Genomic DNA, 15,547 nt, shown 5'->3' with positions numbered 1-15,547 from the left:
ACGGGTTTGATCCCTAGTTGGAGGACTTAGGATCCCGCAAGTTGTGGGGCGCAGCCAAAAACAATAATGATGATGAATAAATAAACAGAATGCCCCTCCAGGTCTGTTTCTCACTCCCCTCCCTGCCTTTCCCTCTCTTTCTTGCCCAAAGGCCAGCCAGTATTCTCTGGTGGAGAAACAATCAGCAGGAGATGAAGAAGAACGAGACAGTCTCCACCTCCCACCGTGGCCACCGCGTCCCAGGCCCGCAGACCAGGGAGAGGCCCCTGTTGGAGCCCCCACCCTTCCTGCAGCCCCTCGATGGGCCCGGGACGCAGTGCGGTACGTGGCCAGTCACGCGGCGTGCCCGTCCCGAGTGGCCAGCCACGGCCACCCTGTACCCACTCTGGGCAAGGCCCAGCTCTGGCGAGTCTGTCGCGTGCCTGTTCCCTCCCACAGCTCTGCGATGTAGCGAAGCGAGGTGCCCAAGGCCAAGGCCACCAACACACAAGCAGCTCAGCTGTGTCCCCGGGACCGGAGGTTGCAGGGCTGGACACATAACTTCCCACCCCCTCCCGCCGTCCCCTGGCCTATGTATCCAAGAATCAGGATGGCCCAGCCTGAGCCCGCAGAGAGGGAGCAACGCAGGGCCGACAGGAGGCCCCGGAGGCAGCTCACCGAGGGACAGATGAGGGACGAGGCCGTCAGTCCCGCAAGGCTGGGTACAGCCAGACCTGGGCCACCAGGCTGGCGTGCGCATCCACCTGAAGGCGCAGGCACCGTGTGGCCCAGGGTTGTCCCAGCAGGTCGGCCTGCTCAGGCTGTTTAGAGCCATCTTGGCCGAGGGGTGTGGGGCCCTGCACCCGTCCTGGACAGACCAGCCCGGCTCTGTCAGCAGAAAGCTGGGCCTCCTCCTTGCCATCCTGCAGGCACACAGAGTGCAAAGTTCCAGCCCTCCAGACCTGGGCTCCTCCACCTTGCACCAAGCTCTGTGTGATGCTGGGCGAGCCTCTGCCTATCTCTGGGCCTTGGTTTCCCTTTTGGTAAGTAGGCAGGTGACGGCTGGCTTCTAGACTGTCTGTGACAAGCCCCTGAAAGGTCCAGAAAGCCCTCCCGGATGGCGCTGTCGGCACTGGGTCTTGCTGACCCTCCTGGGCTCAGAGATGCCGAGTCCCTTTCCAAGGACATCCAGGGTGAGCGACAGAATCGAGACCTACTCAACAGAGCGCCTGAAAGTGAACCAGAAAAGGAAAGACCAGGGTCTCCAAAAGACATGGTCTGCCTCTTGGGGCCTCACAGTGGGGGTGGCAGGGCGGGGAGAGGAAGCCCACTCTCTCCTGGGGTACCCCACCTGCTCTGGGGCTCCCTTCACTCTGCTCGACTAAGAGGGCACAGCACGTAGCCCCCTGGCCCTGGGCACAGCGGGTTTACTGCTGAGTCCTACCTGGGTCCGGACCGACTCCCCAGCCTGGCCACTGCCTGGTCACAGCTGTGTGCCCACAGTGCCACGGGTCTCCACGGCTCAGGTGACTCAGCCCAGATTACTCCCTGGGGGCCTGGGAAGTGGAGGGAGCAGGGCCTCTGGGTCGAAGGGAGCCCTGCTTGCTGTCCCAGAGACCAACAGAGGCTGCTGTGCCAGGGGAAACTCCTTCCCCGCCTGGCCCATCAAACCCAGGTCTGAGATGCAGGCCTCCTACGGGCTCACACAGAATCAGTCTCATCAGATCCGGACCAAAGGTGTCTCCCCTCAGTGGACAGTGCAGGCCAGGGAGGGGTGGTCCCCCGTATCACACACAGGAAGCTCGGGTTCCTGACCAGCCCAGACGGCGGCTGAGATTTCTGGCTGAGGAGGGCCCGGTTACCCAGTGGCGTGGCCCAGCCGATCAGGTTTCCACCTGGATGGGTCCCAAGCCCAGAGGAGCCGGCGCCAGCTGAGGAGGGCACCGCACGCCCCAGTGAGCCGCGCTGCCCACTGGTCTCTCTGGGCCTCAGTTTGCCTGCCTGGAACATGGGGAACAGCAACTGTCTGGAGGCTCCCGGATGACTGGGGCCCCTTCAAGACTGGCCCCAGAGTCCTGGGTGCCGGAACCTTCTGGTGATGGACTCCCCACTCTCACTGGCCTAAGTTTGCTCCTCTGAGAAATGGAGAGATTCCAGTTTCGCCGGCAGGGGTACGGTGAGCTTTCTGTGTGCGCCCAGGCGGGGCTCGCCTCTGCTGGCCACGGGCCCTCGGGGACCCTGCCGGCCGGCCCTGTCCTGTACCCCGAGGTGGGTGAGCCTGTGGCTCGTGAGTCACCCCCGCCCCGCCCACCTGCACTTTCCCAACGGCTCCTGTCCCCCTTCCCGTTCCCCTTTCACTTCCTCAGGCCCCTCCAGCCTCGGGGGGCATCCCCTCCTACCTCCGCTCCCCCAGCGGAGAACAGGCCACCCAGCCAGGGAGGGGCCAAGCCCCCAACACTGACCATGTTGCTGGGTGCCCGGGACCTGAGCCCCCACGTCAGGTCACTGACTGCCCCTAGTCCCCTGGGGCCAGAAGCTCCCCACCCCCAACCTCTTTCCGCAGCCCAGGGTCAGGGATCCCAGGCGCAGGGGGGCCCTATGGCCTCCTGTCTGCACTGTTCCCCTGGGCAAGTCTGCCCACACTTTGGGTCCTGAGGCCCAAGAACCCCACTTGGCCCTGAACATAAAGTTGCTGCTGACCCCACACCACTTGGTTCAACCTGGTCGCCTGGCTTCTCAGGCCGCTGGCTGGAAAAACAGGGGCGCCAGGCTTCGGAGCACTGACTTGGGTGACCGGGGGCAGGTCACCAGCCACTCCTGGTGGGCGGAGGTGGACCCAGGCCCTCAGAGGCCTCCACACCCCCTGGGGCAGGCACCTGAGACCAGGATGCCCCCGATCTGCCTGGGACAGCTGTCAGACCCCCTCGGGAGCTCCCCGTCTCACCGCCGGGAGGGGGGCAACTGGCCCTCCTGGCAGAAGGGCCGAGGGATCAACAGGGGCTCAGCTGCGTGTGTGTAGAGGGGGGAAGCCCACGGAACCTCGTGTCTGATTCTGAAAAAATTCAACCAAATAAGCCAGGCTGGGAACTTCCCAGCAGGGCGGCTTTTCTCTGGGTGCCCTGGGGGACAGGAAGAGAGAGGGTAGTTTTGAAGGATTTTTTAAAACACTCCCAGGGAGGGTCAGAGGTTCCCAGTTTCTCCGGGGCAGGGATCCCCCCTGAGTAGATGAGCCTCAGGGAGGCGGGGAGACCTAGGGCGGGCCGAGGCGCTGGAGGACGCCTGGTACAGGCCCCAGGAGAAACTCTGGCTAGAGGCCTGGCCGGGGTGGGGACCAAGGCCTGGCTAAGGCCCAAGAGCACGAGGCCTGGCCCAGCCCTCCCGCCTCTAGGCTCCCCTTTGGCTGGCTGGGCACCTCCTCAGAGGGCTTTGCCTCTCTCCTTCCGTCTGGGGCACCAGCACTTGCTTTATTCGGGGTGTTGTCTGGGGCTGTTCCTCCCTGGAAGCATGCCTGGCTGGTTGGTGCTGGTGTGCGGGATTCAGGAGCGGCGTGATCCAGGAGGCTGGGCACCCATGGTCTTGCTGTGGAATCCTGACTGGGTCACTTCCCCTCTCTTGAGAGGGAGAGCTGCTGCTCTTACGGCAAAGGAGGGAGGCACTCACAGGAGGCTTCCTGGAGGGGGCAGGCAGCCCAAGAGCTGGCCCTGAAGGCTGAGGGAAAAAGTTGGGCAGGAGACAAGAGGAACCTCAAGCCCAGTCCCACCCAGGACCTCAGAAACCCGAGGCCCAGAATCGCCTCTCAAGACCATCCCAGGAGCAGGGGACGGGGCAGAGAAACAGCAGTCTTGGGGGCTCAGGACCCACTGTCCTGTGACCAGGGGCTCTGGCTGCTTTCTCCAGGCCTCGGGAGATAAGCGCTGAGGAGGCAGTTGGGACCCAGGAATTTACACTGTGGAGCAGCCTTTGATCCCTGTCCCTGGGGACATTTTTACCTAGGGAGGAGCAGTGAGTGGCCTCCAGGCCCTACACCCAGAGCCCTTCACTCCAGACTCTGGGCGTCAGTAGCCTCATCCGTAACAAGGGCTGTGCTTGCTGGAATGTCGCCCCTGGTTCACCAGTTGCCCCTTCTGGGGAACCCATCGCAGGCTCACTGCCCTCCTGGAGCCAACAGTCTGAGACAGAAGGTCTCCTCCCCTCTCTCCTGCTGTTTCTTCCTCTGAAAAATGGAGCCTGGGGTCCCCTAGGGCAGGGCGGCAGCGTCGGGGCGGGCTCTGGAGGAAGGTGGGGAGTGGTCCTCTGGTATGGGCTGTAAAGGTCCGCTGGCCTGGAGGCCTCTCGGGGAGGGGAACCGCAAGAGGGAAAGAAGAAGAAGAAAAAAAAGCACCAGAAACGCAAGTGCTGTCACCATTGGCTGAGCTGCCTAAGGGCCCCGGGGGCTGGGTGCTGGCCTGCCCCAGTGACAGCTCGGAAAACTCCCTGCAAGGGCAAAGTTCCCGCGAACAGCAGAGGACCTGCTCACTTCCTCTCCTGCGCGCCTCCTCCCTCTTCCTCCGGCCGCTCCACTTCCTCTTTCCCTCCTGCTGCCTCTCAGCTCCTCCCAGCCCCCCAGGCTAGCGACTCAGCCACCCCCCAACCCTCCATCTTCCCAGGGTCCTTTCTCAAGGCCGAGGACACCCAGGGGTCACTGATGCACTGTGACCAGAGCCGGTGGGGGGGGCGGGTTCGGTGGGAGGAGATGGGGAGATGGACGCTGGACAGAGACCTGGAAGGACTCGCCTCTGGTCAGCGAGGCTGGCCCTGTGCAGTTGTCTTTGGTGGGACGGAGGTGTATGCTGCAGATCCCAAAGGACTCCCTCAAGGAAGGGGCCTTCTGGGATGGGCCTTGAAGGATGCATAGGAGACCACCAGGCTGCTGCAGACACAGACGGCCAGGAATCCTCCAGACCGTGGTGGGTGGGTGGGTGGGGGGTGGGGCCCCTCTCTTGAGAAGAGGCGCGATGGCGGCCTAGGCCCTGCATCCCAGGGACTGGCCTTGATCTCCAGCCCACAGAGCCTTCGGGGGCCACCCGAGTCTCGCATGTGTTGCCTCATGGCCCCGATTCCCACCACAGCTCCTGAATCACAGGGCTGGCAGGTCCCAGGGTATCTGGCCAAATGCCCGTGACTGAGACACAAGGCCAGGGACAGGGCAATCTGGTCCCTGGGAGGCAGGGAGTGGATGGATTGGAAACATTCACCCAGGCCGGGGTGGTGCTGGGGGAGCTATCGAGAGCAGTTCCCTGGGAATGCTAGCCTGCGGCTCTAAGCCTCGGGGGCTCTGCTTCGTGCTGAGAGCTGGTCACTCATCCTACCTGTTTGTGGCCTCGGCAACCTTCAAAGGCCCTGCCACCGGCCTCCTGCAGTGGGCTGGACCAAGCTGCCTCTTCCCTGGCCAGATTCCACATCCATATATGGACTAATCTTTCGCTGGTTTCAACACACACTCAGTGAGCACCTACTATGTGTAGCAAAGCCCTAGGCAGGCCTGGGGTGCCTGCAAACAGACCCCTGGGGACAGGCAGGGCCCCCACCTGGACCACCCTCTCCTCTGTGTGAGAATTCAGCCTGTCACCACCTCTGAGAAGCTGCGTGTTCCCCCAGGCTGGGCCAGGTGCCCCTCTGGGATTCTATGCCCTCTTGGGTGCCTCTTTGCCAAACGCTGACCACTGCTGTCCACCCTCTGGGGGGAGGGGGAAGCTCTCCCTGCTAGACTGACAGAGTTCAGATCAGGGAACCACCCAGAACACTGCAAGGCACCCAGGTCTGGCCCAGTGTTCAGGGGAGGTCCAGGGCAGGTGCAGGTGTGCTGGGCCTTGGCTGAGGGCAGCTGGTCTTCAGGGACTGTCACTGCCCCCCCAGCCCCCTCACTCCTCGCTGGCACGCTGAGTGTCCTTCCCCAGTGCTTGGTGGCCTCCAGATGGTCCAGGGCAAGTCAGCTGCACGTGACAGGCAGACGATGGCCGGTGGGGCCCGGGCCCCAGGGCTGTGCTGAATGGCCCGGCCTGCCTGCACCCGGTAGAGCTTGGCAGCTGCCCGGGTTAACGGCCCAGGGTTGGCCTTGGCTGGGTGTGACCAGGCAGTCCTGAGGCAGCCCAGCTCCATGGAAACGGTTCCTCTGTTCTACAGATCCCACCCCTGTCCAGTCCTGCAGCAGGGGAGGCTTGGCCAGCCGCTGGCCCCTGGGTGGGTTGGGGGAGGGCTGCCGTGTCCCTGGGAACCGGGGTCCCTGTTAAATGGCCACAAGCCCCCTGAGTCCCCGGTGTCAACACAGCTCTGAGCCCCAGGTCTGAGTAATAATGGCCCCCTTAGCACACTGAGAACACCCACTTAACAAGCGGAGCACCCCCTGTCAGAGGTCCTCCGGGCTTTCTGGACAGTTGGGCTAATGTTGGTAAGGGGGGAGGGCTCTCTGCCCACCCCTTCCCCACCACATCTGTTCCCTAAGCATGCACCCACAGCGACCAGGAACCCGGGCATCTGTGCCGACCCTTGCCCACCGGGGCGCTCACTACCCTGGGGGTCCCACAGAGACAGAGGCAGGCTGGGTGAGGGCCTGGCCACGCAGGGCCGGACCCGGGGCAACTGCCTGGCAGGGCGGCGGCCTGGGGCTCGCAGCCCCTGCCCGTGGGGCCGCCCAGCACCCCAGCGCGGCCAACGCCAAAACTCTCTCCCTCGTCTTCCTCAATCTCGCTCTCGCTCTCTCCCAGTCCATCGCTTTCTTTTTTTTTTGCAAAAGGAGGGGAGAGGGGGGGTTAAAGAAAAAAAAAAATGCTGCACTGTGCGGCGAGGCCGGTGAGTGAGCGGCGCGGGGCCAATCAGCGCCCGCCGTTTCGAAAGTTGCCTTTTATGGCTCGAGCGGCCGCAGCGGCGCCCTATATAACCCGGCGGCGCGAGGCGCAGCCACCGCCGAGACCGCGTCCGCCCCGCCAGCACAGGCCTCTCGCCTTCGCCGCTCCGCCTTCGCCGCCGGTCGACACCGCAACCAGGTAAGAGGCCCCCAGCGCCGGCCGGGCCGCTGCTGCGCCGGGGGGCCGGCGCCTCCTGCGGGCAGGAGGGCTCCCCCGGCATCCTGGCTCCCGTGGACGGCCGCCGGGCTGGAGAGAGCGGGCTTCTACGCTCCTCTCGCTCTGGGCCGGAGCTGCGCTCGGGGCGCGCTCCATCGCGGCCGGGGACGCCCTGGATCTCTGTCCGCGAGCGGGCGGCTTTGCTTCTCCAGGGTGATCCCGAGGCGGCCGCGGGGAGGGAGGGTGGGCGCGGCGGCGCGGCCCGGCGGAGTGGGGGCTGGGGGACACTCGTGCGCCTGCGCGCTAGGTTCGGGAAGTGAGGGCGGGGCGGCCGGCCGGAAGGGGTGGGGCCGCCGCCGCGCGAGAGCGCCTGCGCGCACTTCCTCCCGGCGCCGCCGGCCGCCTGGCGGGCGTGGCCGCCGCCGCGCGCCGGCCGAGTGGCGCTGGCGGGGCGGGGCGGGGCTGGCGCCGGGTGGGTAGGGGGCGGAGGCCTGGCTTCCTGCCGCGCGCCGCGGGGGCCGCCTCCAACCCGCGTTTGCCTTTTATGGTAATAACGCGGCCGCCCGGCTTCCTTTGTCCCTAATCTGGGCGCGCGCGCCGGCGCCCCCTAGCGGCTCGAAGGCGCGCTGCGCCGGAAGTGGGTAGGGCGGGGGCGGCCGCGCCCGACACCCTCCTACACGCCGGCTCACCCCCTGGTTGTCCCCACAGTTCGCCATGGATGATGATATTGCTGCGCTCGTGGTCGACAACGGCTCCGGCATGTGCAAGGCCGGCTTCGCGGGCGACGATGCTCCCCGGGCCGTCTTCCCTTCCATCGTGGGGCGCCCCCGGCACCAGGTATGGCCCCAACCTGGGGGTCTGGCTTAGTGGGTGGGTCCTGGGCTCTTCGGAGCTGGCGGGGAGGAGGGGGGAGGGAGGCCTTTTTGGTTTTCTGGGTGGGGGGGTCGGTGGGACTTGGCCAGAGCTGAAGGCGCCTCCTCGCTCCTCTCCCCGCAGGGCGTAATGGTGGGCATGGGGCAGAAGGACTCCTACGTGGGGGATGAGGCTCAGAGCAAGAGAGGCATCCTGACCCTCAAGTACCCCATTGAGCACGGCATCGTCACCAACTGGGACGACATGGAGAAGATCTGGCACCACACCTTCTACAACGAGCTGCGTGTGGCCCCTGAGGAGCACCCCGTGCTGCTGACCGAGGCCCCCCTGAACCCCAAGGCCAACCGTGAGAAGATGACCCAGGTCAGTGGGCCGCCCGGCCTTGCCTCAGCGCCCCTCCTTTCTTGCCCTTCTTTGCCACGCCCTTTCTCACTTACTCTCTCTTCTGCCATTTTCCTAGGACTTTCTTCTCTGAGCTGAGTCTCCTTTGGAACTCTGCAGGTTCTATTTGCTTTTCCCCAGATGGGATCTTTTTCTGGTGTTTGCCTTTCTGACTAGGTGTTGAAAGCATAAAGTGCTGTGGGTGTAGGTACTAACCCTGGCTCGTGTGATAAAAGCCAACCGAGGTTGCTGCCAAGCGGCCTTGGAGTGTGTATTCAGTAGGTGCACAATACGTTCTGAAGTAAATCCCCATCCTGGGATCCCCAGCACACTTAGCCGTGTTCCTTGCACTCTTCTGCATGTCCCCAGTCTGGCCTGACTGCCCCTTGTGGCGTCCCAAGTATGACGTGGCCCGTCTCTCCCTACAGATCATGTTTGAGACCTTCAACACCCCTGCCATGTACGTGGCCATCCAGGCTGTGCTGTCCCTGTACGCCTCTGGCCGCACCACCGGCATCGTGATGGACTCCGGTGACGGGGTCACCCACACGGTGCCCATCTACGAGGGGTACGCCCTCCCCCACGCCATCCTGCGTCTGGACCTGGCTGGCCGGGACCTGACGGACTACCTCATGAAGATCCTCACGGAGCGTGGCTACAGCTTCACCACCACGGCCGAGCGGGAAATCGTCCGTGACATCAAGGAGAAGCTCTGCTACGTGGCCCTGGACTTCGAGCAGGAGATGGCCACCGCGGCCTCCAGCTCCTCCCTGGAGAAGAGCTACGAGCTGCCGGACGGGCAGGTCATCACCATCGGCAATGAGCGGTTCCGCTGCCCTGAGGCTCTCTTCCAGCCTTCCTTCCTGGGTGAGTGAGAAGGCCCTCCCTGCCTACTCCACATGAAAGTCACCCTGTGGCCACACTGGAGGCTAAGTCTGCCTTCTCTCTCTCCCCAGGCATGGAATCCTGCGGCATTCACGAAACTACCTTCAATTCCATCATGAAGTGTGACGTCGACATCCGCAAGGACCTCTACGCCAACACGGTGCTGTCCGGCGGGACCACCATGTACCCTGGCATCGCAGACAGGATGCAGAAAGAGATCACTGCCCTGGCACCCAGCACGATGAAGATCAAGGTGAGCGCCCAGCTGGAGGCGGACGGGGTGCTGAGGGGCGTGGTGGCTGTCAGCCGGTGCCATGGTCACCGGGGAGATGACGCCGGGGCCCTCACTGCTTCCTCCTCTCTCCCCAGATCATCGCGCCCCCTGAGCGCAAGTACTCCGTGTGGATTGGTGGCTCCATCCTGGCCTCGCTGTCCACCTTCCAGCAGATGTGGATCAGCAAGCAGGAGTACGACGAGTCCGGCCCCTCCATCGTCCACCGCAAATGCTTCTAGGCGGACTGGTAGTTGCGTTACACCCTTTCTCTTGACAAAACCTAACTTGCGCAGAAAACGAGATGAGATTGGCATGGCTTTATTTGTTCTTTTTTTTTTTTTGTATTTTTTGATTTTTTTTTTTTTTTTTTGGCGCTTGACTCAGGATTTAAAAACTGGAACGGTGAAGGCGACAGCAGTCGGTTGGATCGAGCATCCCCAAAGTTCTACAATGTGGCCGAGGACTTTGATTGTACATGGTTTTTTTTTTTTTTTAAATAGTCATTCCAAATATTGTGAGATGCATTGTTATAGGAAGTCCTTTGCCTTCCCAAAAGCCACCCCCCTTCTCTCTAAGGAGAAGGGGCCAGTCCTCACCCGAGTCCACACAGGGGAGGTGATTGCTTTTGTGTAAATTATGTACTCCAAAAAAAGTTTTGTTTTTAATCTTCGCCTTAATACTTGTTTTTTTGTTAGTTTTATTTTGAATGGTCAGCCATCACGGCCCCCTTTTTTTGTCCCCCAACTTGAGATGTATGAAGGCTTTTGGTCCCCTTGGGAGCGGGTTGAGGTGCGGAGGCAGTCAGGGCTTTCCTGCACACTGACTTGAGACCAGTTAAATAAAGTGCACAATTAAACACGGCCTGTGGTTGGTGGTGGTTGCGTGTTGGGGGCAAGGGTGGGGCCTCGCTGAGACACCTCTTTCCCTGGGGGTTCTTGGAGGGTCATGGGGGAGGAGTTAAGGATTCTAACCTCTCACGTTTGTTAGAGATAAATGCCCTGGCCTGGCCCTAGTATCCCCGTTTCTCAGTGGTTCTGATATTGAGATGTTTGAAGAGTCAGGAGCCCTGGAGTGGGGGGTCTTTATACCCACCTCCGAGATTGGGTGGGGATCTTTGTGACTTTGTCTTCTTGGAGTGGGGGCGGGGCCTCCAAAGTCAGAGACTTCGTCCTCACCTTCAGAACCTGAGGCTGGCTAGGGGCTCTGAGGCTGAGCCCAAGGGTAACACCTGCCCATTCACCTGGAGTGACTCCCGCAGGAGGGGATCTTCCTATAGGTGCTCAGGGCCCCCACCCCAACTTGAGTGAGGGGCTTTGGGGTTGGCAGAGATGGCTCTGGGGGGATTTGGCCAAGGTCTGGATCCGTCCTTGGGACTGGTGGGTTCCCAATTTCAAGGGCAGTTTGACCCAGTTCTCCCAAGACCCTGTCGTGGGGCTACAGCCTGCCTCCCACTGACACGGAGGAAAAGAGGTAAGGTTCCCCTACGAGGGATGGGCCCCCTATCTCTAGAGGGAGTGAGAGGCACAGAAACTGACCCCCAAGTCAATCCAGATAGGCGGCCTTAAGGGTCCCCCCCACCATGAACCTGGGGGTCCCTCCAGCACTCCGCTAGGAGTTGCGGCCCCTGGAGGCGGAATGACCCACCACCTCCCATCTCGGGGAGAAACTGCAGATCCTCAGGAATGTACTTTTGCCCAGCATCTTGAGGGGGTGTGGTCAACTCCAGGTCTGGAGGAACAGGAGAAATGTGAGCGCAAGGTGGTTATCTTTGCACTGGGAAGGGGACTGATGGCTTCCAAAACCAAACAGGAGCCCACAGTCCTGGGCTCGCCAGGCAGGTTTTGCTGGGTCAGCACATGAGACAGCAAGCGGGTGCAGAGCGTCCCATCCAGAAGGGGTCCTGTTCTCCAGGGCATCCCAGACCGCCTTTTTCACCTGGCCCAGAGGAAGAGCAGGGTGCCAAGGACAAGAGGCTCAGAAAGCAAGGGCTGAGAAGGGAAGTCCCTCCCGGGTCGGGTCAGTTCTAGTTAGTTCTTCTGGTCTAATTCTGGGGTGGTGGTGAGTCCTGGAATCGGAGATACAAGTTAAGTTTCCACCTTGGACTGCTTATTCATTCCTCAGGTAAGAGCTGGGCGCCTACTGTATGCTGATGCCTTGGACACAGACCCAGCCCTGGAGGAGCCGTCAGTCTGGAAATTCCTCTTACCCCGCCCCTTTTCTTCCTACTTCCCTGCCTTCCTCCTTCCAAGCACTATTTGTCCCCAGAATGGACTGCGGTGGAGAAACCAGCTGTTCCCTACCCTCATGAGGTGTCCTGTTCACTGGGGAAGATAGAATAAACAGGAACGCACCGCGCCCAGCAGCAATGAGAAGAAAAAAGTGCAGAGGCTGAGAGTGAAGAAGACCACAGGGTCGGTCAGGGAAGATGGGGGCCATTTATCACGTCCATATATCCAAGCTCATCAAAGCAAAAAAAATAAATAAATACAGGTAACCAAAAAGAGCAGCAGTCATCATTTTGCCTTTTCCCAATAACAAATAAAGTAATAAAGGACCGTAAATCTGGTTGATGGGGGGTGGGAGTGGCCATGGCTCTTGAGTAGGAGGTTTCTTCAGACACGTTTCTTGTGGGAGGGGTGTGTGAGCTGGCCAGGAGTCACCTGGGGAAGTGGAGTGTGGGCATGCGCGTCTCAGGCATTGGCCCTGATTGAGTGAGGACAGACGCCCGGGATGAATGAGAGGGTGGTTGGGGCTACGTGTCTTTTCTATGTGGCCCTGGAATATCGTGTTACTGTCTACATGCCCATCTGAGAAATGGGGATGTCAGTAACAGCAGGAAGGGTGCTTGTGAGCAGGTGCCCCCTCAGTCTTTCCCTTTGAAAGGAGACACACATTTGACCCTGCAGGTGCCGCCCCTTCCCTCCAGGGCCCACTGCTGGGCTGATCATCCAGATTAAGCCAGAGGGTGCTGATTGCCTCCCACCTTCCTCCTATACGCATTCTACAGGTTAGAAAACTGAGTCTCAGCAAGGCCAGGTACACCGGCCCCAGGTCACCCACCTTATGAGTGAGGACGCTGGAACTTGACCCTGACATCTGGAAAGCCTGAGAGATCAACAGGCCAGACAAGGCAAGGTTCAGGCCCCAAATGGCTGTCTTGTTCTGATCTTGGGCTTCTCCACTCTGACCCTGGAGTCTCCTCCCTGCTTTCCCAGGTGGCTGGCTCCCCCGTGAGGCCGCTCTGAACACCGGAGCTTCACCTTAAGGAACCGAAACCATCTCTCACCGCCCAGAACGTCCTTCCTCCCAGAAGCACCCTCTGCCTGGAGGGAACTGTACCCCAACAGGTGCCCTGAGGGGAGGGGAGTCTTAGCAAGTTGCAGGGGCTCAGAACCTTAGGTCACTGCCTTCATCCTGATGTGTCTTCCTGGAGCCCAGTGGTGAGGGAGGCTCACATGCCCCTGGTGACACTGTTGGAGGCCAGTCATCTCTGGGGGGAACTGAGGTCGTGGGGCAGCTCTAGGGGGCCAGTGGCAGGTGGTTTGAGTCGCCAAAGGGGCTCAGGGACTGGGATCATTCAGAGCCCCTGCCAGTGGTTGACGCTTCATTCACTCCTTCACCTTACTGATCATTCAACTTGTATTTTGAGCACTGACACAGTTTTGGAGGAAGGGGTGTTCAGTAGTGATGTCCTGACATTGTCCCTGCCCTCAGAGGACTTCCAGTCTTGCCCCACTGTCCCCGAGGGGGCCTCGAGCCACAGGTGGCTATTTACATTTAAACAAATTACAATTGTGGGCTTACCTGGTGGCTCAGTGGTAAAGAATCCTCCTGCCCGATGCAGGCGATGTGGGTTCAATCCCTGTTCCAGGAAGATCCCCCTGGAGAAGGAAATGGCAACCCACTGGAGTATTGTTACCTGGAGAATTGCATGGACAGGGAAGCCTGGCATGCTGCAGTCCATGGGGTGGCAAAGAGTTGGATGAGACTTAGAGACAGAACAACAACAAAATTACAATCAAGAATTCAGTTTATCAGTTGCACAAGTGGCAGTCCAAGCGCCCCCTGGTCAGCACAACTGTGGAACATTCTCCTCCTTACAGAAAGTTCTAGTGGATGGCACTGGCCTGGTGGGAGGACGGATGTGGACCAAAAACTCATTCTGATAGTTCTTTAATTATCCACTGGGATAAATGCCTTCAAGGAATACTTGGAAGGACAGTGACGGAGGAGAACAGGACTGCTTTCTGCGGAACGGATGTTGGGAGGATAATGAAACAGAGTCAGAGTTGGGGTGAAAGCTGCCCAACAGAAGGGGCGGCACAGGCAGAGACAGAAGGAGGGTCTTCCGGAGTGAGAAGCTCAGATATGCATATTTCAAAAATAAAGAGACTTTAATTTGTAGAGCAGTTTTAGGTTCACAGGAGAACTGAGCGGAAGCCATTTCCCATATGCCCGCTGCTTGCATAGCCTCCACCATCAACACCCCCAGCAGGGCTGTGCCTTTGTCTCCACTGATGAACCTACGCGGACACATCACGTCACCCATACTTCACATTCGGGCTCACTCTCGGTGTTTACCTGGTAGGGGTTTGCACAGATGTCCGCCGGTACACTATTCCGCCCTAAAAGTCCTCTGTGCTTGGCCTATCCGCCCTCTTCTGGTGCCCTTAACTCCTGGCCGTTCCTGATCTTCTGATTGTCTCCATAACGTCTGCCTTTTCCAGAACGTCATGTCGTCTGTGGCCTTTCCTGATCGGCTTCTTCACTCAGTAATATGCCTTTAAGTTTCCCCCATGTCTTTTCGCAGCTTAATAGCTAATTTCATTCTTTTTTATTTTTTTCAGATTAAAAAAAAACTGTGTATACACTGCTTTGTTTCTTTTTGGCTGCACTGGGTCTGCGTTGCAGCACGTGGGCTTTCTCTCGTTGCGGACAGCGGGGGCTTCTCTCTAGCAGTGCGCAGGCGTCTCAGGGTGCTGCTCACTGCTCCTTGCTGAGCTCTAGGCTCACGGGCTTCAGCAGTTACGGCTTGAGGGATCTAGGGCACACACCAAGGAGCTGTGACGCTTGGGCTGAGTTGCTCCGCAGCACGTGGAATCTTCGAGACCAGGGATCAAATCCATGTCCCCTGCATTGGCAGGCGGGTTTTTACCCATTGGGCCACAAGGCAAATCCCAATAGCTCATTTCCTTTGAGTGTTGAACAATATTCCATGGTTTCGATGGACTGTGCTCATTTATCCGTTCACCTGCACTTCTTGGTGGATGCTATTGAGGGAAGTATCACCCAAACCCAGAAAGGCCTGTGACAGCATAGGAGCAGTGAGGCGTCAGTGCAGGCCCCTCTCCCGGTCTCCTTAAGGCCCACACTCAGTGATTTCCAGCTCAAGTGTTCCTTGGAATTGGGGATCCCAGGACACATGGAGCGCCTTCCTCACTAGGATGAGTAAGAATTACTATGGTTCCAGCTTATAAGTATTGAATGGCTCCTCTCTGCTGGACACGTACTTGTATAATCATATTTAATTCATCATTGATTTGACAAAGTTGATTGAGGGCCTGCTGCTGCCCTGCCCTGTGCCAGTGGTGGAAAGAAGATAAACACACCGGCACAGACAGAAACAAACCTGATTCTGGCTTGTAAAGGAAGAAAAGGAAGGGGCGTGGCAGTCAGGAGGGTCTGGGCCTGTGAAACCCCCACACGCCTGCCTCGGTCAGAGTTGAGCTCCACTATGGAGGCTTGCACAGTTAAACGACGGGGACTCCATTAATATGTGCGTCTGGAGTGGTACCTAAAGGCTGACCAAACCATGAGCTCTCCGAGGCACTCACTTGTGCCTGTCCCCGCGGAGGTCTGCCCTCGGAGCGCTCTCGATACTAACTGGATGCTAACTGGCTCCACCTGGTGAGGTGGGAGGGAAATGACGCCCAGAGAGCGTTTGATGTGAAACTTGACGTACTGGGTTGAATGGTGTATCCCGAAGGTTCAGGTTCACCTGGAATCACAGAATATGACCTTATTGCAAACAAGGTCTCAGCAGACGCCATTAGTTAAGATGAAGCCATCCTGGCCTAAGGTGGATCTGAACTCCAGCATGACTGGTGTCTTTATA

At 59.7% G+C, this 15,547-nt stretch overlaps 1 protein-coding gene across 1 annotated transcript; it reads left to right on the top strand.

The window, feature by feature from the left end:
- The first annotated feature begins 6,919 nt into the window (after positions 1-6,919).
- On the top strand, positions 6,920-10,306 carry ACTB (actin beta). Its single transcript, XM_068968786.1, has 6 exons — positions 6,920-7,001; positions 7,728-7,856; positions 8,016-8,255; positions 8,702-9,140; positions 9,230-9,411; positions 9,528-10,306. The coding sequence occupies exons 2-6, from the start codon at positions 7,734-7,736 to the stop codon at positions 9,669-9,671; spliced, it is 1,128 nt and encodes a 375-aa protein (XP_068824887.1). The 5' UTR covers positions 6,920-7,001; positions 7,728-7,733; the 3' UTR covers positions 9,672-10,306.
- The last annotated feature ends 5,241 nt before the right edge of the window (positions 10,307-15,547 follow it).

Source organism: Capricornis sumatraensis, chromosome 3 (assembly GCF_032405125.1).
Source record: "Capricornis sumatraensis isolate serow.1 chromosome 3, serow.2, whole genome shotgun sequence".
In the NCBI taxonomy this organism is placed as follows: Eukaryota; Metazoa; Chordata; class Mammalia; order Artiodactyla; family Bovidae; genus Capricornis; species Capricornis sumatraensis.
This window is presented reverse-complemented; position numbering and strand designations above follow the sequence as displayed.